The sequence below is a fragment of the Pipistrellus kuhlii genome, unplaced genomic scaffold, assembly GCF_014108245.1.
Source record: "Pipistrellus kuhlii isolate mPipKuh1 unplaced genomic scaffold, mPipKuh1.p scaffold_m20_p_21, whole genome shotgun sequence".
Classification (NCBI taxonomy): Eukaryota; Metazoa; Chordata; class Mammalia; order Chiroptera; family Vespertilionidae; genus Pipistrellus; species Pipistrellus kuhlii.
Window position 1 is genome coordinate 6340012 of NW_023425520.1, and position 27349 is coordinate 6367360.

General features: G+C 41.3%; 2 protein-coding genes and 1 long non-coding RNA gene across 6 annotated transcripts in view; 1 reads left to right on the forward strand and 2 right to left on the reverse strand.

Annotated features, from left to right (window-relative positions):
- KCTD9 (potassium channel tetramerization domain containing 9) overlaps positions 1 to 16632 on the reverse strand; it is a 32668-nt gene extending 16036 nt beyond the window's left edge. The window contains exons 1-6 of the mRNA XM_036450438.2: positions 16478 to 16632; positions 8812 to 8933; positions 5777 to 5820; positions 1412 to 1508; positions 768 to 826; positions 446 to 574 (exon numbers count right to left, since the gene is read on the reverse strand). Coding sequence (XP_036306331.1) covers positions 446 to 574; positions 768 to 826; positions 1412 to 1508; positions 5777 to 5820; positions 8812 to 8933; positions 16478 to 16525 — 499 coding nt within the window. The 5' untranslated portion in view covers positions 16526 to 16632. The remainder of the gene's footprint in view (positions 1 to 445; positions 575 to 767; positions 827 to 1411; positions 1509 to 5776; positions 5821 to 8811; positions 8934 to 16477) is intronic.
- Positions 10775 to 11379, reverse strand: LOC123652885. Its single transcript, XR_006742436.1, has 2 exons — positions 11087 to 11379; positions 10775 to 10893 (listed from the first exon to the last, which is right to left on the reverse strand). It is a non-coding gene; the product is annotated as an uncharacterized LOC123652885 (long non-coding RNA).
- Positions 16633 to 16751: 119 nt separating the features above from the next.
- CDCA2 (cell division cycle associated 2) overlaps positions 16752 to 27349 on the forward strand; it is a 54999-nt gene continuing 44401 nt past the window's right edge. For 2 of the 4 annotated variants that reach the window (XM_045585912.1, XM_045585914.1), the window contains exons 1-4: positions 17498 to 17711; positions 18456 to 18516; positions 18617 to 18790; positions 24540 to 24694. In XM_045585912.1, coding sequence (XP_045441868.1) covers positions 18456 to 18516; positions 18617 to 18790; positions 24540 to 24694 — 390 coding nt within the window. In that variant the 5' untranslated portion in view covers positions 17498 to 17711. Of the gene's footprint in view, positions 17267 to 17495; positions 17712 to 18455; positions 18517 to 18616; positions 18791 to 24539; positions 24695 to 27349 lie in introns of those variants that run through there. The other 2 variants (XM_036450445.2, XM_045585913.1) reach the window with 2 other exon arrangements.

Consider the following 27349-nt stretch of genomic DNA (forward strand, 5'->3'; position numbering starts at 1 on the left):
AGGGTCAACTGTATGCTATTTATTAAAAAAAAAAATCCATGTGTAAGAGGACTGGGTGGTTCAAACGCGTGTTATTTAAGGGTCAACTGTACAAGTAAAACATTTAGATATATAATACCTTCAACTTTATGAAAATATACTTTTTTTTATATATATTTTATTGATTTTTCACAGAGTGGAAGAGAGAGGGATAGAGAGTTAGAAACATCGATGAGAGAGAATCATCGATCAGCTGCCTCTTGCACACCCCCTACTGGGGATGTGCCCACATCCAAGTTACATGTCCTTGACCGGAATCAAACCCAGGACCCTTTAGTCCCCAAGCCGACGCTCTATCCACTGAGCCAAAATGGTCTCGGCTGAAAATACACTAACTTACTAAGCAAGTGAAAACAATAAAGATTATAAACTTACAAAAGCATGAAGCATTATAATAAAAACTCACCCAGTAAATTAATGCCATCATTTACAATGAGTTGTCCATGACGCAAGTAGTTCAAAATAGGTTCAAAATACTCAGGACTTCGGTCAATTAAGAAAGCTCCTCTACGATCTTGCTTATTACCCCAGACACCTGTGTCACCATTAAAATGAAGTCCCCCATAATGAAAAAAAAGTTAGAAATTTGTGGAAGAAAAATTGTGGAACATAACAGTAAGTTTTTTTCTTGTGTAAAAATAATGCTATCATTAAAAAATAAAGGACAAAAGATATACAGTCAATACAAAGAGATCACACAAAATGGAAAAATCCTATGTTGCACTCACCTTTGTCCTTAAACATGTGGGCCAGCATACTGTCGGGTTCTTTGTTCACTAAAGTGCTCCTAAGAATTCAGGGAAAAAAATTGATTTCTCCATTTGTCTTTATAAACAAACATATTTAAGTCAAGAGTACACTCGATCCCAGCTGTTCTCTCAAAAAGATGCATGCTATCACCTGGTAGGAGCGATGCTGGGGAACAAAAACGTGCGGTAAGTTGCCATTTATCAAAATCTCTTCTACTCTGGCACTTCCTTTGCTTTAGTTCCCATTTTATAAAAAAACACACACGATTCTATCTGTCTTGCAAGCTATTATATCACAATATTCTTGACCTAAACTTATTTTTCCTATACCTTTAATATAAGCAGTTGTAGTCTCTATGAATTTTAATATTGTTAATTTTTACTTGCATTGCATAAGTATTACTGAATATCTAAAAAGCATGTTCCATAATACTAACTCATGCTTTCTCAGAAATGATCTCTGAATCATTTTTCTTTTCTTTTCTTTAAAATAAACTTTCTAAAAAATAGTTTGCAGTATATTTAAGCAGCATTTCAATATCTTCTAAAGAAATCAGTAAATTGAAGAACAAATGATACATAGGACCCCCGACACACAGCTACACACATGCACACGCACCTACCGTGTGGTTGTGAAGTACCGCCCTCCAACATTTAATGTAAGCCAGTCTGTGTGAGATCCTGACAACCCTTCAGGCAGTTTAGGATCTGTCTGAGGATCTAGAGAGAACAAGTAGAAAATAATAAATTTAATTGGTTTTTGGGGAGATGGCAATAGCATGATTTTTAAAACCAAAAACACACATAAAAGTGTACCAGAGTTACCAGGACAACAAAACCCATACTCATAGACAACATCTAAACCAAACTAGATGATAAGGTATTCCCATCAGCACGGACAGGAAGAGAGCAGCATGGCATTTGCATCCGTGCAGGAAGAAGCTGAGAGAAACAACAGAGTACCCGATGAACCTAAGAATCCAAAGGAATCCGCAAATATTCACTTCAAAGCTCAGCAAGTCCATTTGAGAAATACAGACTGAAACTGGGAGGGGTATGCCTACTTCTGCCATCAGTGATTTAAGTAGTTTGCAGAAAGATCTGAAGAGGCTGGAAATGAACTCTCAGAACCCACTGGCCAAAACTTCCTTTCAGGACAAAGTCTCAAACTGCAGATAAGATGTTGGGAAAAGAATCCAAGTAGAATGGAACAGAGATCAAAGGGGAAAACAAACTAACAAACAAACAAACAAAACCCAAAACGTATTACAGATAAAAGTGATAAAGGTTCTACATTCTAAAGAACCAGAACATATCAGAAGGTGAGTTTCATTTTTTTAAACACTTCACAAAAAAATACAGAAAAGGGAACTTTAGAGCCATGAAATGAGAAACAATTTCCTAAGTCAGCCCTCCCTTCACAAGTTAAAGAAAACCAACTTCACATAAAATTGAGCAACAAAAAAGGACTGAGATAAAAATGCCATATAAAATTTTTAAGAGAATAAGCAAGTGCCAGAAAGAAATGCCTACAAAATAGATTAAAAACTATAACCTAATATTCCAAAACATGCTAAAGAAGTGAATAGAAAATATAAAAGAATAACATAAACCAGAATAATAAAATTCAGAAATGAAGTAAGAGAACTCAGAAGATAATTGGAAATAAAAAAAAAAATTTGGAAAGGAAGATTAAACCAGAACAAACACAGGAGTCAATAAACACAAAAGACAATGTCTTATGGGAAATAAAAGATGCAAAAGAGAAAAGCTTTAGAAATAAATGAAAAGGATTTAATAGAAAATTTCAAATATATTAGGTAAAAGATCCAACGTACATACAATAGGATTCCTAGAAGATTAGGCAGGGAACAAAATAAATATGTAATATAAACTTCAAGAAAACTTTTATGAAATGAAAAAGATTTGAAATTACATATTAAAAGGGCTCACCATGTATCTGAAAGAAACAATTCAGAACAACCCAGAACATCCACAAAAAGTTTACTATAATCACTGTATTTTAAAGGAAGAGACTAAACATTCAAGTGACTTAGGAAAAATAATCACTTATGAAAGACCAGATATTTTTTGACACAAATATTTTAAGCCAGAATAAAGTGGAGTAACATATTTCAGATATTTAAAGTAAGAAAATATGTGGACCAAGTATTTTTAACTGCTTCACTGAGTCATAATTGATATACAATAAACTACACATTATTAAAATTTACAATTTAAGTTTTGACATATGATATTATATTCAGTCAAATTAACTTTAAACATTTTATTTATTTATTGACTTTTAGAGAGAAATAAAAAGGGGGAGAGAGAAACAAAAACATTAATTTGTTGTACCACTTATTTATGCATTCATTGGTTGATTCTTTTTTAAAAAAAATATATTTTGATTTTTTTACAGAGAGGAAGAGAGAGAGAGAGCTAGAAACGTCGATGAGAGAGAAACATCGACCAGCTGCCTCTTGCACCCCTTATCAGGGATGTGCCCGCAACCAACGCACATGCCCCTGACCGGAATTGAACCTGGGACCTTTCAGTCGGCAGACCGATGCTCTACCACTGAGCCAAACCGGTTTTGGCTATTGGTTGATTCTTGTATGCACCTGACAGGGGATTGAATCTGCAACCTTGGTGTATCAGGATGACACTATAACCAACTGAGTTACTGGCCAGGGCCCATCTGACTTGAAAGTGTAAAAACCAAAATACTTATTATCATGCAAGATGTCATAGAACATTGTTCTCACAACTTGTTTGTAAGGAATTTATTGGAGAACAAGTTTCAGACAATCTTTGGAGGTATGAACATAAGGAATGGAGGTAAAAATTAAATACACTTGAGGAGTAAAACTAAGAGATGGTTTGAAAGGAGAGCATATGGTATATAGTAGATATATATTTTGACAATGTAGAAAAAATACAATTATTTTTTAAGTTAGAGGAGAAAGGAATGAAGATATGCAAAAAATGTTTAACTGTCTTTAGCATTCATACTGGTAATGAAAGTATTGAGATTTTTACTGACACATTTGTGTTTTATGTGGGATGAAGTAAATGAGTAATTATGTGACATTATTATTCTATCATTTCCAATGTCCTTGAAAAATCAAGATTATTGATATGATAGAAAGGAGAAATAAGATAGAAGTTAAATAAAAATCTTATTTTCCTGATTATAAACTGTAAGTATTAGCAAGAATCCATGAGATAACCTCTCTATAAAGGTACTTTATATTACATATAAATTTTATCTCTGGCTAGCTATGTATTTCCAACTCTGTCTACCAAAAACCCTAGTAACAAAGGCAAACCCAATAACAATGAGCCTCCCTACCACCCAGACTGTGTCTTGAGATATTTCTCACTGAAAGAAATCAAGGCCCTAGCTGGTTTGGCTTGGTGGATAGAGTGCTGGCCTGTGGACTGAAGGGTCCCTGGTTTGATTCTGGTCAAGGGTGCATGCCAGGTTGTAGGCTCCATCCCCATTAAGGAGCATGCAAGAGGCAGTTGGTCAATGATTTCCTCTCATTGATGTTTCTATCTCTCTCCCCCTCTGCTCTGAAATCAATATAAATATCTATCTATCTATCTATCTATCTATCTGTCTGTCTGTCTGTCTGTCTGTCTGTCTATCTATCTATCTATCTATCTATATAAAAGGCTAATATGCAAAGTGCCTTCTTGGGAGTTCGATCACTCGCTATGATGTGCACTGACCACCAGGGTGTGGCACGGAACATGGCAGGTGACCAGTGGTGGGAGTAGGGCACTGAGGAAGTGAGGGAAGAAGGAAGCAGGTGAAGGGTGGGGAAAGGACCATGTGGTGGCAGTGCACAGGAGGCAAGGAAAGGAGGAGACAGGGAGGCAGGGAACTTGATTGGCCCTAATCGTGGGCCAATCTTAGGAACCCTACCTGTGCACAAATTTCAGGCACCAGGCCTCTAGTATTAAAAAGAAAAGAAAAGAAATCAAGGCTTCTTAGAAAAAATATTGATCAGGATCTAGGACAGGAGAAGTATAAGATGAACACCTTGTTATTCCAGATAGTAAGGAAGCTATAAAAAATTAATGAGGTTGCATTAAAAGATTTGAAGAGGTTTCCACTGGCCCAAAGTAGGATAATCCAGATATCAATTAATGCAGAGGATGAAATAACAATAAATACTAATTGATCACTTTTTTATTTTGTTTGTAAGCAATGAACCAATTATATGACCACTGCCTGCCAATCACTCTGTTAGGCTAATGGATAATAGAAGATAAAAAAAAAAAATTTTGCTGCCAAGTGGAGATGGAGAAGAGTATGCACTTACTTCTAAGTGGACAACTACCAGTGCGATGATCTTGAGATCTACCTCCGCTCACCAAGTACAGTTACTGTGATGGCTTAAAAAACATTCTTAAATTTTCAGAGTTTGATTGAGTGGAACTAAATATATCAACTACATGCTAAGAATATTTACTGTATTTAAGCCTAATACAACTGTAGACACTTTCTTCTGAATCAAAGGGCAGTGTGTATGTGTGCAAGTGTGTGTGTTTGACCCCGAATAATTTTGACTAATCTGATTTGACCACTATGAAGGATTGTCAAACATTACTTATGCAGCAATAAATGCTTAAAAATATGTAATATAATACTTATAGAAATTGTCAGAATATGAAAGAGAAAATTTCAAAACAATTATAATTTCTAAAATCAAAAGTACCGTATAATGTCATATTTAATGAATGTGTTCACATCCAGAACATGTTAAAGGCATGTAATAGATAAGGTACCTATACTAAATGTGATCATACAATTCAAATTAAACATTAACTTAACACACACACCCAATGCAGAATCAAAACAGGTATGAAGATTTGAATCCTACCACAAAATATTTTTTAGCATTAAGCCATGTAAAACATGTAATTTATTTTTTTTATTTTGGCAGACAAAATTGGCTTTTAAGGAAGTCACTTACCAATGAATGGCTCTCCTTCACACACAAACAAAACATCATCATCCCTGAGGGAAATAAAAATTTAAAAAGGTACCATCAAAATCTAGAAATCACATGAATTATCTGTTTAATACAGGAACTTCTCCTTAGAATTATGTAGAAGACAGGTTTGCAAAATGGACTACGTAAATTTCCAGTACTTTCTTTGCTAAACACCCACTACATATACACTTAACTATCCTTGATTTAAATTCAAGTAAGATTCAGCACATGAAAGTACTTTTGAAATGGAAAACAAGTCAACAAAACAATACCCGGTATACAGATGATTAAAATTAAGCTTTCTTATCTATTGAAGAATGTACTGTTATGTTCAAAGGATATGATTAAAGCCTAGCCAATTCTTTTTTTATTTTAATTCTGTAATCCTAAATAAATTACTGGGGTTTTCTCCCACATCATCAGCTGCTTTGTGCTTTGGAAAGGAAAATAAATTTATGTACTAAATTTAGGAAGAATATATGAAAGTAACTGCTTAAACACTCATCTAATATACTCAACCCCTCACCCCCCAATGTAAATGACTCACATAATCCGAAGTCCTGGATTATCAGTGACATCCTCCTCTCGGCCCCAACCCATCCCACCAGTACTACAAATAAGGTACCAGATTGTTCTGTGACCCACAAATTACTAAACAGGTATATATTTTATAGTTTGGAAGGCTTATGACCCTCTATGTTGGAGAAATTTTTATTTCCTATAAAACATCACAGGAACACACTGAATTTTTCTTATAATGAAGTCTTTTTAAGAAATCATTCAACAGTGTAACTCGTTTATGCATAAAAACGGAAAAAATCTGGAAGATAGATATTGAAAAAATAAGAAATTCTCCTATTTTATTTGGATTTTTAAATATGTATCTTTTAAACTTATAAACTTTTCTACGTGCTCACAATGCCAGTTAACTTTTTAGGACTAGTATGAAAATTTGTTTTCTTCTCTAACAAAAATCAGCTAGTAACTTTATGGCCTGGGTAGTTATTTTCTCAGATGTTTAGTTTTTTAATTTATAAAATGAAGGGACTAGAAGTTATTAACTTCAAAGGCAGAATATTATATTGAAGTATATCATTATGACCTACATTTAAATGAAAATTAAGCTTTGTATACTATTATAATGTAGAGCATATTCTTTTCACTCCATCAATTTTCTTTTAATCTTTACCTGAGGATATGAGGGTATGCTTATTGACTTTAGAGAAGGGAGGGGGAGGAAGGGAAGGAGGGAGGGAGGAAGAGAGAGAGAGAAAGAAAGAGAGGGGGGTGGAGAGAGGGAGAGAGAGAAACATCAATGTGACAGAGAACATCAATTGGGTGCCTTCTATATGTGCCCCAGTTGGGGATTAAACCCAAAACCTAGGTATATGCCCAGACCAGGAATTGAACCCACAACCTTTTAGTGTATGGGACAATGCTCCACACTGGCTGGGGCTCACTCCATCAATATTTTTTTTTTTAATTCCATGCTTTGCCAGTGAAATGAGATAATGTGGGCAAAGCAAATACTAACTGGCACATTGTCAGTAATTTGTGTTCCCTTTCCATATTTGTTAAGCCTCAAAATTCTATGATCCCATAAGGATTCCATAAGGATGAGATGAGGTAAACTAGATATTTTTTAAAGAGGTAATTCTGCCTGGGATATTTCAAAGTGTAATATGCTAATGATATGCTAAGGCCACTCAACTGCTCGCTATGACGTGCATTGACCATGAGGGGGCAGACAGTCGACCAGCTGACTGGAAGCTATGACGTGCACAGACCACCAAGGGGCAAACGCTCCAACGGGTAGGTTAGCTTGCTGCTGGGGTCTGGCCAATCGGGACTGAGCAAGACGGGCTAGACACACCCTGGAGCCCTTCCATGGTATCTCCCCAGCTGGCCAACCTCCTGCACCCCTCTCCCGGCCCCTATTGTGCACTGCTGGGGTCCCTCGGCCTGACCTGCACCCTCTCACAATCCGGGACCCCTCAGGGGATGTTGGGAGAGCTGGTAAAGGCCCATTCTAGCAGGCCAGGGGACTCTACTGTGCACAAATTCGTACATGGGGTCTCTAGTTTATAAATGTTTGTGATATTTATAAAATTCAAAGCATTCTTAGGAAACCAAATGAACAATAAGCAGAGGCACATAAAATTAAAGAGATCAATTAGATTTCTTTTTACTTTAATATATATATTTTTTATTGATTACAGAGAGGGAGAGGAAGAGATAGAAATAGAAACATCAATGATGAAAATAATTGTTTGACTGCCTCCTGCATGCCCCCTACTGGGGATGAAGCTTGCAACCCAGGCATGTGGCCTTGACCAGAAGGAACCCTGGGCCTTTCAGAAGACAGGCTGATGCTCTTTCCACTGAGCCAAACCAGCTAGGGCAGATTTCTAACATTAAAAAATGCATGTCTTGCCAAAACCGGTTTGGCTCAGTGGATAGAGCGTTGGCCTGCGGACTGAAAGGTCCCAGGTTTGATTCCAGTCAAGGGCATGTACATTGGTTTCGGGCACATCCCAGGTAGGGGTTGTGCAGGAGGCAGCTGGTCGATGTTTTTCTCTCATCGAAGTTTCTAGCTCTCTATCCCTCTCCCTTCCTCTCTGTGGAAAATCAATAAAATATATATATATATATATATATATACACACACACACACACACACACACACACACACACACACACACATATATATATATACACATATATTTTAAAAATGCATCTTATTGGATTAATTTCTAGTGCCATAAAGAAATTCCTCATAACCATATATGAATTATGCAGAGCGACTATTAATATATTGGAATGTACTGAGGATTTTCTATCTGATCAATATACCCTAAGCTCAAATGATTTAACTTCAAAAGAGCAAATAGTAGACAATTACTTGCCAAAATCCTAAACTCTTTAACAGTGATTAAACCATTGCGTCAGGCAACTAGCATAGCACCGAGAAGCGAAGAGCTCAGAGTAGAAAGTTTATAAAAAGCCAAACTTACCTGATCAAAGCAATATCATCAATCAGTCCGCCTTTCCCATTATACACACTAGTGGCTTTTATGCCAAGTTTACTGCTGGCCAGAGATAGTAAGTCAGATAAAGTTCCATATACAGCGACCACCTGTAATTTGAACAATTTGCATAATGAATTTCATCACTCATAATCATAAATTACCACACCATAAACTGGATTAAAATGAGATTATCATATAAAAGGAGATTTTGAGAGGTTTTTGAATGTTCCTTTTTTTTTCTATGACAAATATTTGCTGAGTGCTTAATATGCTGAAATCTAAAACTAGAGAATCAGAAATTGTCTGACTAGAAGCAAACTGCAATCTTAAAGTATGTTAAATAGTGCTCCAGTTATGCTGCCTGTTGACTTGAGACAATTTAAGCTCTTTATGCTTCTGTTGCTTTACCTGGAAATGAAAAAAATGTCACACCTACATCAGAAGGTTGTCATGAGAATGAAATGAAATAATGCAGTAAAGAGCTTAGCAAAGTGCCTGAGACCTATTAAACCTTTATGTTTTTACATTATTCTTTTGCTATAGGAATTGTTTATTAAAAAAAATAGAGGCCCAAAGCACAACATTCATGCAAGGGTTCGGCTGCCATCTCGGCCCCCACAGCCTTGGCTTTGTTGGGAAAGTCATCGGGAATGCCATTTGGAAAGTCGTTCGGCTGTCCAGGTAATTCGCATATTACCCTTTTATTATTATAGACAGGAATGATTTACTGCTGTTTATTATAACATGTATTAGATCAACTACCATAAAAAAGTAACAACTTCCCACCTCATTTAATTCCTCAATAACTACTTATTTTATAAAAGCCAGACTTTAGCGAACATTCTAAACACAGGAAGCAGCTGGGTTTGATCTGCCCAGCGGAACTGATCTGTCCTGCCTTCAATCAGGTAGCCTGAGGTATGTGTGAGGTATATGCAATTGCTTAGGTAGGGGGTTGAAAATCTCTACATGAAGTGAATTTCTTGCTCCAGTCCTGATTGTAACTATGGGTTCCCAGCAGCTGAATTGTACAGCTGTACTTATCAGTTAGGATTTCTGAATGTTATGAATAAAAAGTAGGTGAGGAGCTGAATATGAAGCATTATAGCCAATTGACTTCCCACAGGATATTGGATAAATGTGCCATATGAAATGAGGTCCTTTGCTCGCCAGTGAATGGAGTATAGAAGACACTGACTTTTAGTTAAATAAATTAATAGCTGTATATGAAGGGAGTTGTTTGCTAATCTAGCAGCATGCAATCTTTCAATAGCAGAGTACTCAGTTTCCAACTATTTCCTCTTGTATCATAAGAAAAACAAACAAACAGATAATTGTTCCAAGCTGGGGCATTTGGGAGGAGGGTTGTAGGCAAGCACAATTTAAAGGGGACTAAGTGAATTATTAAAATAATGCACAACCCAAGTGTCCATAAACAGATAAATGGATAAATAGCATGTGGTATATACATAAAGTGGGATATTATTCAGCCATAAAAATAATAATACTACAACATGAGTGAATCTGGAAAACATGCTAAGTGTAATAAACCAGACAATAAAAGGACAAACATTGTATGATTCCACTTATATGAGGTAATTAGAACAGGCAAATTCATTGAGACCAAGTAGAATAAAGCTTATCAGGGCAGAGTGGGAAATGGAGAGTCACTGCTTAATCAATACAGAGTTTCTGTTTGGGATGATGAAAAAGATTTGGAAATATAGAGTGGTGAGGTTATATATATTGTGAATGTACATAATACTAAGGAATTGTACACTTAAAAATGGCTAAAATGTTAACGTTCATATTCTATTTTTCCACAATAAAAAATAATAATCCAAAGCACTTGCACAAAGCAGACACCACCATAAAAGAAAACTTGAATAAAACGTGTCCCTCACATTTCCTATCACTTTTCACATCACTTTTCACATCTGAGGTATGTGTGAGGTAAATGTGTTTTATACATAGCAGGACTTTTTCAGTTTAATGTAAGTTTTAAATTTGCCTTTAAATACCATTTTCAAATTATACCCTATCTTAGTAAAATTCAAAAGTTAAAATCTGCACATGTAGCCAAAACCGGTTTGGCTCAGTGGATAGAGCATTGGCCTGTGGACTGAAAGGTCCCAGGTTCGATTCCGGTCAGGGGCATGTGTGTTGGTTGCTCAATGTTTCTCTCTCATCGATGTTTTTAACTATCTCTCTCTCTTCCTCTCTGTAAAAAAATCAAGGTATTAAAAAACAAAACAAAAACCTGCATATGTATTTAAAAGATTTTTTATATTCCTGACAGTATCTATTACATAATACACAATTGATAAATACTTGTTTAATTTATGCAGGCCAATTTAAATTAATGCAATAATTAATTACAATTACTAACTTAATGTAGAACTCAACTTATTCTACTTACATTTTCAGTTGAATACATCTAAAATTTTAAAATGATTTTATTAAAAAAAAATGACATTTAACTCTAGACCAAAAAGGCAAAGGAAAAATTAAAAAATTAAAAAGTCTGAAAACACCAAGTGTTGAAGAGAATGTAGGTCATAAATTAATGCAATGGCATTGAAAAAACAATTTGGCACTATTTTGTAAAATTAAAACACTCAGACATCCTAACACTCAATAATTACAACTTAAATATATAGAAACCGTAGTTCTCAAATGTGTAGTCCCTACACAGGCAGCTGGAACTATGGGAATATGTTAGAAACTCAAATCCTAGGCTCACCCCAGACCTGCTAACACTAAAACTTCGGGGGTGGGGTCCAGCAATGTGTTTTCTCAATTCCTACAGGTAATTCCAATGCATGCTAAAGTCTGTGAACCATGGCCCTAAAAAAATGATTGCATGTGTATCAAGATGCATACATATTTATATGCATATGTACAAACATACACATAAACCTGGATATATGTGTGTATATATATATATCTCCATGGAGCACTGTTAATTTAATAGCAAACTATAAAGAAAATAAACAATTCAAATGTCCATTGATAGGATAATGGATAAACTGTGGTAGTATATTTACATATTTATATTCATATAAAAAAGTAGAGCCTAAACGGTTTGGCTCAGTGGCTAGAGCGTCAGTCTGTGGAATGAAAGGTCCCAGGTTCGATTCCGTCAAGGGCATGTGCCTTGGTTGTGGGGGTTGTGCAGGAGGCAGGGGGTTGTGCAGGAGGCAGCTGGTCGATGTTTCTCTCTCATGGATGTTTCTGGCTCTCTGTCCCTCTCTCTTCCTCTCTGTAAAAAAAAAAAAATATATATATATATAAAAAAAAAAATATATATATGTAAAAATGAATAATGTACTACTATGTGGAACACTATGGATGGAATCTTAGATACACTATATTAATAGCCAACTCCTAAAAGACTACATGCAATGAGATACCAAATTAGGATATATTTCACAAAAGTGACAAACAAAAAATATATAGTATAGTTATACATACATAAGTGACAAGACTACTATTAAAAAAGCATGCCAAAAAGGAATACAAATTATGAAAATGGAATAGGCAGGGAGAAAGGAAAGTGGATGAATACATTAAGTTATTGGTAATAAAGTATTTCTTGGATTGTGTGGCAAGCTTACTGAAATTTGTTATTCTTTAATATTTTCTTTTATATGTATCAAATATATATATTTTTAAAATATATTTTTTTGATTTTTACAGAGAGGAAGGGAGAGGGATAGAGATTTTAGAAACATTGATGAGAGAGAAACATGGATCAGCTGCCTCCTACACACCCCCTACTGGGGATGTGCCCGCAACCAAGGTACATGCCCTTGACCAGAATCAAACCTGGGACCTTTCAGTCTGCAGGCCGACGCTCTATCCACTGAGCCAAACCGGTCTCGGCTGTATCAAATATATTTTAAAACCGTTTAGCATGAAGAGCAAGCCCTCACAAGGTTCTTATTAATAATTAATATTTAGATTTCAATAAGCAAAAGTTCACATAGATTTTCAACTGTCTTCAACTCTAACAATATAATGGGCTCAAATCTGGATATATATAATATCAACATATTTCTGACCTAATAGCAAAGCCAGAAGAAAACAGTTTCTTCCTGGACCAAGACTATAAACATCAGTAGAGAATTAAGATCTATTTCACATCCCACTAAGCCTGCAGCCTGGCAAGGTGCCTCCATACAAAGACAGCACTCTATTAGTGTTGGCTGAATGAATAAGGTACCCAAGAGACCTATGCTTTGCACAACTTATGTTCAAGAGATACAAAAACTCTGAACTGACATCAGGTTGCTCAGAAGCCACTTGCTATACTCAGATATCCCGAGTCCTCATTTCAATTTTAACGCCAGCTATTAGATGGAATAATAAAAAGAGAACAATGGGAATTCTGAGCATATGGAGAAAGGATGAAAGGCAATTTTAAAAAAATTCAAACTCAAAGAATATGATTTTCTAAACAACATGAGGACTTTTATTGACTGCAGTAAATATGTCCTAAATGTTTATCCATAAATTTAGTGAAATTTTGCCAAATACCAAATTGACTTTAAATATGAAAAAAAAAAGAAGTTAAAGAAAAAAATTCTGAAATGATTTATTTTCATGTGCTGGAAAATCTTTTTAAATGTCTTGCCAATTGGGATGATCTCATTCTATCACTGGCTAATATTTCGAAGAAAAATAGTACAAATTAAGGAAGCACTTATTGTCAATAGCAGTTATTACATAAGAGTTCACACAGACTTCTTTAAACTCTGGCACTTCCCGACTTCTCAGATCCAAAGGGATCCACCATTAAAAAAAATCTCATAGTTTATATTAGGAGAAGGGGCAGCGGTGCCGTTTTCATTATTTGTTCTTGCAGGATTATAGTGTCTTCAACCCACCCACCAATTCTTTGAAGAAATCTTTCAATGTCACTTGGCATTGTGGTGAGGGTTAATTTAGTGGAAAAAAAAAAAGGATAGTAAGACTCTTAACCTGGTACTTGGTAGCTTCCAGACATCACAACCTGCCAAAGTGAACCAAGCCGTGAAGAAGCTGCCCACTGAACACACTCCCTGCTCTCAGACCTGGAACCAGCAGACACATTGGGTGGCGGAAAGCATCCGTGTCTTTCCAGAATGGAACAAAAAGAAGTTGTAACATTATTTTATGTTTTTAAGAAAAAACCATAAATCTTAAACTGCACTGGATCCTCTTGTGCAGCATCTCACTGCGGAAAGCACAGTTTGAAAGAATACACAGTCCTCCCTTCCACATTGAAACATTCACTAGTTACACGTTGTTTATTCACTAACTAGAGGTCCCATACACGAAATTTGTGCAAGGGGCTCAGCCCCCACAGCCACAGCTTCCTTCTGAAGGATGTCCGGAAGGTCACTTGGCTGTCCTGTCTAATTAGCATATTATGCTATAATAATTATAGATTACATAGAAGCGTCATGATGACCATATTTTGTCCCCTGATGTGACTCTATACCTTCCTACCCCAGCTTCATAGCCTTGTCTGGTAACCGATAAATAAGCTTTAGAGGACAATAACTTATTTGAAAGAAAACAAAACAAAAACTGACATTCTGATGAGCAGGAAACAAATACACAAGCTACAAATAAGAAGATAATGGAAGTGACACAGATGTTCCAACTGTTGGATGGGAAAATCAAACTCTGTTTTGTAGTAATTCCCCCCCCCCCCCCCCCCCCCCCCCCCCCCCAGCCTGTTCTTCATGAACATCATGTCATTATTATACCATCCTGGCTAAATACAGTCACTTTATATATGTAAAAATGCAGTCTGTTATGTATTATTCTGCTCTCTTTTGTCAAGTAAAATAATTCTAATACATTTATTTTTAATCAGCCGAAGGGAGAGGGGAGGAAACACTGACAACTCTGGCACAGAATGTTTCCCAGTTGAGTAGTAAGGATTATGGCATGACATTTTTAATATTGACTCATACTAGTATTTTTCAATTTGGGTTTTTATGATTTTTAATAAAAACACTGACCTTTAGTTATTTGAGATGTGTTTTTCCAATCTCCTGGGATTCTCTAGCTAAATATTTTTAAAGCAAATAAAATTTAAATCCCAAAATCTAACGGAGTCAAATCTGGACAGCTTAAAAAATGTATTAAAGATAATCTGGCAAAACTAACACAGGAGAAATTTACTGTATAAATACTGTGCCTGGTCTAAACATCTTGTCTTTCATGGAATAACAGCAGAGAGATTGGATGAAAAGGTGCAGCAGAGGCCGTTCTGAAGACATATTACAATTGTAACTTTGGAAATACTAAAGCTTTCTTCCAATAACAACCTAAATTTTAGATTGTGAATGTAGTTAACAACAGATAAATGTAAATCTTGTTGTTAATGTAAATCTTGCGAAGTAATAATATAAATGTAAATCTTGCGAAGTAATAATGTAAATGTAAATCTTGGGAAGCATCCTTTAAGGCAGCATTTATGAACATTCAAACACTTGAATTTACGCCAGTTCTATTTTATATGGGTATTAACTCTCTAAGACCAGAACACAAAATCGTAGTCAACAAACTACAATGTGGTTCACACTTTTAGAGCATGTTTAAAACCGCAGAGCAAGTTGGAAAAATCATTTCTTATACCATGGCGCCATTACACTATTCAGAAATGGACCATGTTATGTTTCCAAATCATGCAGGAGACACAGCATTCTGGCAGGTAAACACAGCGAGGCCAGTGTGCTTTTACCTTGTTGAGACTCTCAGGCTCAGTTAGTCTGAATGTCACTTGGCCGCACCACAAAGTCAGCCTGGAACAGTCACATTTTCCAAAGCAGGCGGACAACTTTTCATGGGGTGGGGTGAGAGCTGAGAAGGAAAGGGATTCCTTTTGGATTGCTCCAGCGGGTGGAAAAATATTTAGCACCACGCCCTCAACAGAGGCCTAGCACGGAGAGGAGACCTGTCAAACCAATCCCTTCTGGCCTAGGGTCCCAGGCCCCTAAGTGAAATATAAGGCGAGATAAAGAGAGCACAAGTTTGGCGGCGGCGGCGGCGGGACTTGGGGGGCACTGGGGAGAGAAGGCACCGCCAGGAAAAGATCCCTAACTTCCGATCCCCTATTAGACCTAGGATTCAGGAGCATTTCATTTATTCACTGATAGAGCTTTATGACTATTACTATTATTATCATTATCATTATTATTTATGCACGATCAAGCCTGCATGCCTGCACTCTCCGGAGCAGACCATAGCCAGCATCCAGGTGGGAAGGCGCGCTTCCCCGGGCCGGGGTGCGGGCAGCGGGGTCTTCCGGGAGGCGGCGGGCAGAGAGGAGCACCCGCACCCAGCGCCGGGGTGACCGCGGCCCTCCCGGCCCCGCACCCGGACGCCGGGACCGTGAAGCGCCCGCTGACCTGCGTCAGTCCCCGGGCGGCTGAGGAGGGAGCCCAAGGGCAGGCTCCGGGGAGGAACCTGGGGGCTGGGAGGAGGCTGCGGGGACCCCATCCTCACCTCCCAGACACCCGCCATCCCGCTCACGCCCACCGCCCAGCCCCTCTCCCCAACTTCAGCCCGGCGCCCCGCGAGCCCGCTCCGCACTCCGCGGGCCCGGCCCCCCGCAGCCCGGCCCGGCCCGGCCCGCCGCCTCCGGCCCCCTCACCTTTCCGTTCCGGGGGCTGCCGTTCAGGAACAGGGTCACCCGCCGCATCGCGCCGACCCCGCCGGGTCCCGAGTGAGTCGCCACCCTCCCGCCTGGCTCCGGTCCCACCTTTCTCTCCTCCCGCCCTTCCCCTCCCTCCACCCACTCGGACGCTCCCCCCTTCGCCACCTTCCTTCTCATAGACACCCGCACACAGACGCGCACTCTCCGTCCCACACCCCCGGGCTGGCCGGTCCTCCTGCCCGCCCCGCCTCTGGGCGCTTCAGCCAGCCTGGGGCCCTTCCCCCAACTCCCTCCCCCCCACCCCAGAGTGACTCTAAGCTCGACCAATCAGCCAGCAACGCCGGTCAGAACTCCGCCAATCACCACCCTGTAACTGGGTGGGCTCATTCTGACTCCGCCCACCCGGTGGAGGGAAGAGCGCGCGGCTGCGGTCTGGCAGGGTAGGGTTCCCAGCCAATCAGAGCAGACCTCAGAGCCGAACTCCGGCTCGAAGCGCTACGGAGCAGGCGCCAACCCAACACCGGGTAGATCTCATCTGCATACGGAGGCGGGGCTTGAGGGAACTGGAGCTCTAAAAGTGACTGACAGGAATCAGCGCCCGCGGCTGTTTGTGACCCCTCCTAGGCGCCACCGTCGGAGAAAGCTCGCTGATTGGGTTAGAACCGGCTCCATCGTTCTGTCGCGATTGGTCCAATGATTCTTTTCGAAGTTTGCAGCATCCAATGGAGAGATAGGAGGGGCGGGCCCAAGGTCTAACCGTAAAGGTTCCTCCGCGAGACCCTCGCGGTAAGTAGTCCCCACGGACGCGGGTTAACAGGTGTCCCCTCGGCCCCGTGAGTCCCCCGCAGCCAGCGGTCGCTTCTCTCCGAAATCACGAAGCCACTCGAGTTCCCGGGTCGGGGAAGGAGGGGCCTGGGAGGTTTCGGGGTGCGCGCGGACTGGTGGGGGCGGCGGCGGCGGCGCAGAGGTTCCCAGAGTAACGTCGCTGTGCGAGGGGGCGGGGCGGGCGATTTGAATCGGGCGGCGGGCGGCGGCCGCGCGTGGCTGCTGCGCGGGGTCAGCGGGCGGCGGGTCGGAGTGGTTGGCGGCCCGGGACGGGGCAGTCCTCCGCCCAGGCTGCTGGCTCTCGAGCGGAAGAGCCGAGGTTTAGAAGGCAAGGCCGCCCCGATACTCCCGTGCAGCGGCGTCCAAACTAAATCCCGGGCGAGAGGAGCGCCTGCCGCGGCGTCAGGTAGGGCTGGGCTTTCAGGTGTCCTGCGCGGCGGCAGTGCTGGTTCTCAGAAGTGCCTTCTGCTCCTCCTGCTGCAGCCCGTGTGCTTTTCAGCTTTCTGGGGCCCGGCCCGACCTCCTGAGCTAGGGTTTCCGGGATCCCACCGAGCTAGCTAGGCCTTCAGTGGGGTACCCAGATGACTCAGATGTTCGCTAAGATTGAGAAGCTACATGGCTCATAGCAGCGATTGTCAACCCTTTATTCATCTCATGGCACACACAAAATTCTGTTGCATACAAATATATATATATTGATATACATATATATATTTGCCAATCTGACAAAAAAAAAAATAGGTGTGATTTGGATTCATTTTACACCCGACGACTATTGTGTTGGCTGTTGTCATTTTTTTTTTTTTAATTTGACAATCTAAGCGTAAAAGAGGTCAGGGCCCCCGACTACACTGTCAGGTAGTGCATGTTTTTAAAAATTCTTGCAGCACACTGGCTTATAGTATGGTTTGTTTTTTTTGTTTTGTTGTGTGTGTGTGTGTGTGTGTGTGTGTGTGTGTTTTAATATCAAACAACAGTTTCCTCTCTTTCCCTCTAATTTGAATTCCAAAAGTACTCCACATCTAATTTCATGCCAGTATAGATTGTATTAGAGTTCAGTCTCGAATGAGAATCTTCATTTAAATCACATTAATCTGGGGAATGGGGTTCTTTTTTCTCTTCTCTCTCTTTTTTTTTTTTTTTTTTTTAGATGGACACCAATTTAAAAGACAGCGAGCCCTTTGAAACCATGGAGCCTGCTATTAATGCTGGTATGTAGTGATCCGTGGCCTCCTTGTGAAAATTAAAAATTTAGGTATTTGTCTTGGTAATGATGCTTCATTAGCCCCCTCAATGCTTTGTCTGTTTCAGAAAATGCCTCTTTCCCTTTGGAAAATGGGGGTCTTGTAACATCCCAGAAGCCTGTGGCTGAAGTGATTGCTAATCCTGGCACACCAGATAGTTTTAAATCACCTTTGGACTTTTCCACAGTAACTGTACAGCAATTGGGAATTACGTCGGAAAGCTTTGTAAAGAACTCTGCAGGTAAGAGAAGTATTTCAGTGCTTTTAAAGTTTAAAAACAATTGTAATATAACTCAGTTTATTCCTTATCCTGTGTACCTTTCTGCTTTTCGTATCTAAATTGATTGACTTTGAAAACTTGTTTGGTCAGAGAGACTTCTGTGGACATGCATCGTTCATCCAGCATAGCAGGAGGCCAGGGTCTGGGCCCCCAGCGTGATTATGTTCCTAAGTCAGGGTTGCCTTCGTGCCCAAACTGGAAAAGATTGTGTGTGTAAACCACGTTTTGACCCAACACATGCGACAGAGGAGTATGTATAAGTAGTAAGACATTTTATGGTCACATGACAAAAATAAGAGAAATTTGAAGAGCAAATAAGAAAATATTACATTGAATGATTGAAGTTTGCTTCTTTGGAAATCAAAAACAGAGAATTGGCTCAAACAAATCATGAAGAAGCAGAAGGAAAATTCCACTGTGAAGTCTGACTTAGATGAAGGAGAAATATGGGAGAGGGATTAGAATTGAGAAGAACATTTAGAAATGGAAGGTAATGGGGGAGATGAAAGTCAAAGGGCACTAGATTAATACCTGATTTGAGACAAGACTAAAGTGGCACGCCATTCTAAGAACATCACTCTTAGACGTGTAAAAATCTACATTTATTTCCTGTGCTTAGGCATGTAGCCAGAATTCAGGGTAATGTGCCAAAACTAGATAGATAGCCGAGAGAAACACCTTACCTTGAAGATTTGAGAGCAGGAAAGTGCATGTGCCTCGGTGGACATCTCTCCTTTCAGTCCTTGGGGATTAGACTGTAATTCAGAAAAAGAGAAAGTTTTGGTCCAAAGCAAGTCATTATCTGTGTGCTAAAATATGAAACAAAAGTGAGATCTATTAATTATAAATTCATACATTCATTCCACACAACTCTGTGTGTATGTGTGTGTGTGTGTGTGTGTGTGTGTGTGTGTAACCTGTATAATAAAGGAATATGCTAATTATCTGTTATGCTGTGAAGTGTAACGACCAGATCATGGGTCAGAAGGAGGGTGGGGGGGAGAAGCAAACTACCAGTGGGCAGCGGAGAGCCACTGAAGGGTGCAGGGCAGCAAGCTATGGGCTGGGGGGAGCCCCAGGAGGGTGGGGCAGTGGGCGGAGAGCTACAGGAAGGCGGCAGTGAGCTACTGGCTACAGGCTGGCTGCAGAGAGCTACAGCAGGTTGGCAGTGAGCTACTGGTACACTGATTTGTACACAGGGCTACTAGTCTTATATAATAAAAGGCTAATATGCAAATAGATTGAACTGCAGAATGACCAGTTGCTATGACATGCACTGACCACCAGGGAGCAGACACCCAATAAAGGAGCTGTCCCTTGGTGGTCAGTGAGCTCCCACAGGGGAGCGCTGGTCAGCCACAACCCTGGCTAATGGCTGGCGGTGGCAGGAGACTCGCCCGCCTCTGTGGCATAGCTAAGGATGTCCGACTGTGGAGAGCAGGCCTATGCCATCAGTTGGAACATCCTCTGAGGGCTCTTGGACTGCTAAAGGGTGCAGGTTGGGCTGAGGGGACCCCCCTTCAAGTGCACAAATTCGTGCATGGGTGGGGTCCCTCAGGGTGGCCTGAGGGGATTGAGTCCAAACTGGCAGTCCAACTCTGCCTGCCGCTCCTGCCTGCTGCTCCCACTCATCCTGACCCCCCCTGCGCCCAGTCAGTCCTGATTGGAAGAGGCTTGTGCCACCACAGTGGTGTTTGCCAGCCATGAGTCCTTCTGCTGGCACCTGTCCCAAGGGGGTTTTGGGGGTTCGGAATGCGACCTGCCCTCTGGGTAGGCAGTGAGACACCCTTGCCCTCTTGGGATCTGGATCCGTCCTGCTGATGTTTGCGCCGGTTGGCGGGAGCCACCTGGCGGCTGCTTTTATATTGTTTCTTCCTTGCGGAGCGTCTAGGGAGGGGAAGTGTCTGCAGTGCCCAAGGCTGACTTCTAGGAGGCTGGCAGCACTACTGGGTTTGTGCTGGCTGCGCCTGGCCTGTTCTCTGGAGATTGGGCCTGCAGGATAGTACTGAGGGAATGAGTGGCTGCAGCTGGGCTGCTGGGGCGGGTGGGACAGCTGAGCGGTGTTCCTGCTGTGGGAATGCATTGACCACCAGGGGGCAGCTCCTGCATTGAGCATCTGCCCCTGGTGTTCACTGTGCATCATAGCGACCTGTTGGCTGGTCCTTTGGTCGTTTAGTCGCTTAAGCTTTATATATATATATACACACACACACACACACACACACACACACACACACACATACATACATACCACTGGCCCGGTGCATGAAATTCATGTGCCGGTGTGTGTGTGGGGCGGTGTTCCCCTCAGCCTAGCCTGAACCCTCTCCAATTGGGGACCTCTTGTGGGATGTCCGACCACAGGTCAGACATCCCTTTTGCAACCTGGGACTGCTGGCTCTTAATTTCTCACCAGCCTGCCTGCCTGATTGCCCCTAACTCCTCTGCCTGCCTGCCTGATCGCCCCTAACCTCTCTGCCTGCCTGCTTTATCACTCCTAACTACAGCTATCTGCCTGCCTGGTCACCCCTAATTGCCCTCATCTGCTGGCCTGATCTCACCCCAACTGCTTTTCCCTGCTGACCTGATCTCACTCCCAACAGCCTCTGCCTGCCTGATCTCCCCCCAACTGCACTCCCTTGCTGGCCTGATCTTGCCCCCAACTGCACTCTCCGCCAGCCTGGTCGCCCCCAACTGCTCTCCCCTAATGGCCTGATCTTGCCCCCAGTGACCCTCCCCTGTTGGCCTAATCTTGCCCCCAGCTACTCTCCCCTGCCAGCCTGGTTGCCCTTAACTGCCCTTCCCTGCCTGCCTGATCTCTCCCCTACTGCCCTCCCCTGCTGGCCTGATATCACTCCCCTACTGGCCTGATCTCTCCCCCAGCTGCCTTTCCCTGCCAGCCTGTTCGCCCCTAACTGCCTCTGCTTGCCTTATCACCCCTAACTGCCCTCCCCTGCCAGCCTAATAATGCTTCCAACTACCCTCTCCTGAAGGCCTGATCTCGCTCCCCAACTGCCCTCCCTTCGACAAATTTGGTTCTGATTGGTTGGTTTCTATGCCAGTCAGCGTCAAAAGTTCTGCCTCCTAGGCAGCCATTGGCTTCTCACAGTTAACCTAGATTTGATTCTGATTGGTCAGTTTCTATGCCAGTCAGTGTCTCCAGGCCTATCTCTGGACCTGATCAGAGAGGCAGGGCTGATCAGCCCTTGAAGAGGCCTGGAGAGAAACAAAGGCGCTGCTGCTGGCAAAGCTGAGAGGGAGGGAGGGAGGGAGGGAGGGAGGGAGGGAGGGAGGGAGAGAGAGAGAGAGACAGAGACAGAGACAGAGACAGAGACAGAGACAGAGACAGAGAGACAGACAGACACACACACACACACAACGGCTGATCAACAGCTGCCACGGAGCAATGGATCAAACCCTGCCTCTCTCTGGGCCTCTCTCCAGGCCTGATCTGCAGCCCCCTTGGCAGTCATTGCTGAGTCACCACGGCAACCCAGCACTGACTGCACGATTGACTTATGGTGTTCAGTCAAGACTTTGGTAATTTTGGATGTTACAGACCCTGAGTTTTTATATATTAGGGTATGTATACCGTATTTTCTGGTGTATAAGACGACCGGGCGTATAAGACGACCCCATAATTTTACAGTTAAAACATAGGTTTAGGCCTATATTCGCTGTATAAGACTACCCCCCACTTCCGAGGCAACACCAGTTCTTGATTAATAGACCGTCTCTCTAACTCAGCTAATCCAAGCAGGCTTTTTATGCATGCAAATTATACACGTTCTGTACCCGAAGCTACACTGTGTTCTAGTAAAAAGCCTGCTCGGATTGGCCAGAGTCAGAGAGGCGGTATATTAAAAAAAGAACCGGTGTTGCCTCGGAAGTGGGGGGTAGTCTTATACAGCAGATATAGGCCTAAACCTATGTTTTAACTGTAAAATTAGGGGTTTGTCTTATACTCCTGAAAATATGGTATATAATTTTTCTTTTTTTAAGTCCTCACCAGAGGATATTTTTCCATTGATTTTTAGAGAGAGAGTGGGAGGGGGAGAAACAGAGAAAAACATCCCTGTGAGAGAGACCTGGTTTGGTTGTCTTTCGCACATGCCCAGATCTGGGGCCGAGGATCAAGCCTGCAACTGTGGTATGTGCCCTCGACTGGAATCCAATCTGGAACTTCAGTCCATGGGCTGGCGCTCTATCCACTGAACCAAACTGATTAGGTTCCACCCAACTATCCTAGCTAATAAAGAGGAACATGCAAATTGACCCATCATACCATCACAGAGATGGAGGCGGGTTTCCAGACATAGATGGCTGTGCCCACAGCGGAGGCTGGGTTTCCATAACACAAGATGGCTTCACTAACAGCAGAGGCCGAGTTCCTGTAATGAGCCTTAACGAGCAATCAGCAGGGACCTAAGCCTGCGTGGAGCTGGGCCATGATCCCTGCCCGGTGTGGCTTGATGGGGGCCTCAAGGTTCGCCCCCCACTCTGGTGCTGGACCTGCGGACCTCAGGCTACTTCCTCACCCCAGACTGGGAAACCTTAGGCTGCGCCCCCAACTCTGGCTCTGGGGGATCTGAGGCTGTGCGCACGCACCCCCCTCCCTCTCCCCCAATAAGACTTGACGGGGCAATCTCAGTCCTCATCCCCTACCTGGCAGGGCTTGATGGGAGACCTCAAGCCACTCCCCTCACCTTGTTGCTGGGCTGGGAGACCTCAGGCCACATCCCCCACCCCTGCATCAGTTTGGGGGTCCTCAGGCTTTGTTGCCTGCCTGGTGGGGCTTGACGGGTGACCTGAGGCTGTGTCCCCCACCCTGTGGGACTTGATGGGGGCCCTGAGGCTGTGCCCCCTCACCTGACGGGTTTTGACGGGGGACCTGAGATTGTGCACCCCGCCCAGCGGGACTTAAAAAGGGTGGCGCTGGTAGGGTCTGGATCTCGCCCAATGGGGGTAGGGCTAACTGGGTCTGGGTCTCTCACTATTTTGAGGTGCCACAGATGGGTGGGTGGTGGGAGTGGGGACTTTATGCTGGGTCTGGCGGTGTGCCCTAGATTCTGACAGGAGGAAGATTTTCATATATATTTTACTATCTTTCTTTCATCTCTGACACTTCTATTATAGAGAAAGGGCAAATAGCAATATTAAAATATTTCCTCTAATTAATCTGCTTTAATGTGCACGAATTTCCTGCACTGGGCCACTAGTATTTAATAAATACCTTTTTGTACCTGTCACTGTTCCAGGAACATGGAATAAATCAATGGACAAAACAAAGCTTTTTATCCAATTGATCATTGGTGAACAATTTTGCCTATAATTCTTTATTTAGATTTCTGTACCATGTGTTTATCATGCTGTCTCTCAGACTGGTATAGCACAGATTTCAGGACATGATTACTGAGGATTGCCTTGTTTTGTCTCAATTTAAAAGAGTTTTCAGCCAAAACCGGTTTGGCTCAGTGGATAGAGCATTGGTCTGCGGACTGAAAGGTCCCAGGTTCGATTCCGGTCAAGGGCATGTATCTTGGTTGTGGGCATATCCCCAGTGGAGGGTGTGCAGGAGGCAGCTGATCGATGATTCTCTCTCATCGATGTTTCTAACTCTCTATCCATCTCTCTTTCTCTCTCTAAAAAATCAATAAAATATATTTAAAAAATAAAAAAATAAAAATAAATAAAAGCGTTTTCATTATAGGAAAGTCATCATCCTGCCTTAAAAAAGTCAGACGACGCTCTTCAGTTGGTGTTCGGGGCTCTCCTGAAACAAACAATCTGATTCGCTTCATTGCTCAGCAGCGGAATTTAAAGAATGCAGAGAAGTCTCCTTTGACACAGGATTTCCATTTTCCGGTATGATTTTCTTTAATTTCTGTCATGAATTCTAGAGAGAATGTTTTGCTTTTGTAAAGTGTTTCTACCTTCCTGATTTGGATCTGGAGAGACGGTATATCTCTGTCTTATAGAAAATGTGCAGTTAATGTAAATGATGTTGAGCATGTAAATAGGTTTACAGTAGTTCATGTGGAAAATAATATAGTAACAAATAATAATACAAGAATAAATTATTTTGCAACTGTAAACCTACTTTTACCAGCCCCTGTACTAAAAGTTATAAGATTCTGGATAGAAATGGCTTTCTAGAGGAGCTTTCTTTTTTACTTTGCAAATATCTATTCTTCTGTAGTGAGGTGAAGCAGTGATTTCCAACCTTTTTATTTAGATATCTTATCTCTTAAGTGTGTAACTTTTTTGTGACTACTATATGTTGGCATATAGGGCAAGAGTTCCCAGGACAAATTGTATTTGGGATAACCTGTGGAAGGGAGCAAATTATTTGCCTGCTGATGGGGAACTATTCAGATACTTTTCCAGGTTTTTAGTAGAATAATGAAAGTCAAAGAGTAGTGCAAGTCTTGCTATGAAAGACACAGTCCCAGTTTATCCTTCTAGAAGGACAACTGCTTTTGCCTCTTGTGGTATTGGCCTTCGTATTTTAAAATGTACGTACACTGTCCACTTTTTTTTTTTCATTTTTAGACAGTGTTTGTGCGTAGGCCATAGAGTGTATGTATTTCAGTAGTTCTTGAAGTTTATCTGCAGATTCCTGAGTTCCCTTCAAGATGTCTAAACTATCTTTTGTAAATGTCCTAAGATGGTATTTGCCTAAGGTGACCAGATTTTTAATAATTTGTCCCCCGTCCCGTGGCGTTGTAAAAAAGTCCCTATTTTTGGAAAGAAAAAGGCTATTTGCCTTTTTCACTGTGTTGATATTTACATCCATGGTGCAAAAGCAGTGCTGAGTAAAACTCATGGATCCAAGTTGTCATTTTATTCATCACCAACAAGCATTCACAAGAAATAGTAATAATGCCAGTTTCACTTAATATCCTGATGAAGCAATAGAAATTACACATTTTATTAATTCTCAGCCCTTGAATGTTATGTGTGATGAAATGGGAAGCATGCATCAAGTACTTCCAAAGAACATACAGAAGTGTGGATGTTTTGAGGAAAATTAAGTGTGATTATTTGAGCTCCGAGTTGGACTAAACACTTTTTTCATATGGTTAGTCAGAATTGGGAATGTGGCTGACATTTTCTCAAAAATGTATGTACCACTGAAAGGAAAAATTGAGATACTTCTTACCAATGAAAAATTTAAGTTTTTAGGAGAAAATTGGAATCTTAGAAAAAATTCACCACCATTAGCTTGATAACTTCCCAGTAGCTAGAGTCTTCTGATAGATCAATGGGTTTATTAATGAGTGGTTTTGATATTGCATAGTAAAATGTGTCAACATTAGAAATCTGTAGATGAGTGAAGTCATATTTTCCAAATTACAGTGCATAAAAATATACCTTCAAATTGCAAGATAGACCCATAGATTATTTAAAAAATATATTTTTTTTCCTATTCTTTTTAAAAAAATATATATTTTATTGATTTTTCACAGAGAGGAAGAGAGAGGGATAGAGAGTTAGAAACATCGATGAGAGAGAATCATCGGTCAGCTGCCTCTTGCACACCCCCTACTGGGGATGTGCCGGCAACCAAGGTACATGCCCTTGATCGGAATCGAACCTGGGACCTTTCAGTCCACAGGCCGACGCTCAATCCACTGAGCCAAACGGGTCCCGGCATTAAAAAAAAAATTTATTCATTTTTAGAAAGAGAGAAAGTGTGTGTGTGTGGGTGTGTGTGTGTGTGTGTGTGTGTGGGTGTGTGAGAGAGAGAGAGAGAGAGAGAGAGAGAGAGAGAGAGAGAGAGGGAGATGAGTAATAAAAATTTTGCTTTCTCACATCTTCTTGCTTTCTCACATCTTCTAGCCATAGTTTTCCCAACACTCTCCCCTTTCCCGTTTCTTCCAATACAGTCATTACATTTTTTGTTTAAATTAGGGTTTTGTGTGCATATTTAACCATGTAGACATTTTTTATAAGCTACCACATAGTATGTTATGGTCATAGTCCTTTCTTGCACAACTTTTGTTTTTCCTGTAGGTTAATAATTACTCTTTTTTTGTTTAATCTTTTAATCATATAATCTCATCCCAGAAATTTGACAAGATTTAGAAATCTTAAAGAGTCTATCAATTCTTTTCTTTTTTCCTATTGCCCTCTATCTTTTTCCTGTTGGCTTGGTTGTTACTAGCTTTGTTGGATAGCTGTCATTTTGTGACTTTTTTTCACCATTTGTGGTAATTCTCTTTTCCTCTCCAATTTGAATTCCCTGTTTCCTTGACCAAATATCTTTCTCTTGTCTTGGTTTACTACCTCATTTTTCTGCAACTTCTGCATAGCTGACAAAATTTATTCTACCAGCATATTGTGTTATAGGTTGTCTTAATATAATAGAAATCTAGGTTGGACATATATTTTCCATCAATATTTTGAAGACATTGTTCCATTGTATTTTAGCTTACAGAACTAAAGAATCCTGTTCATTTATTCAATCAACACATATTTTTATTTCCTATCCTTTAAGTGGCCTGCTTTTTTTCAAAA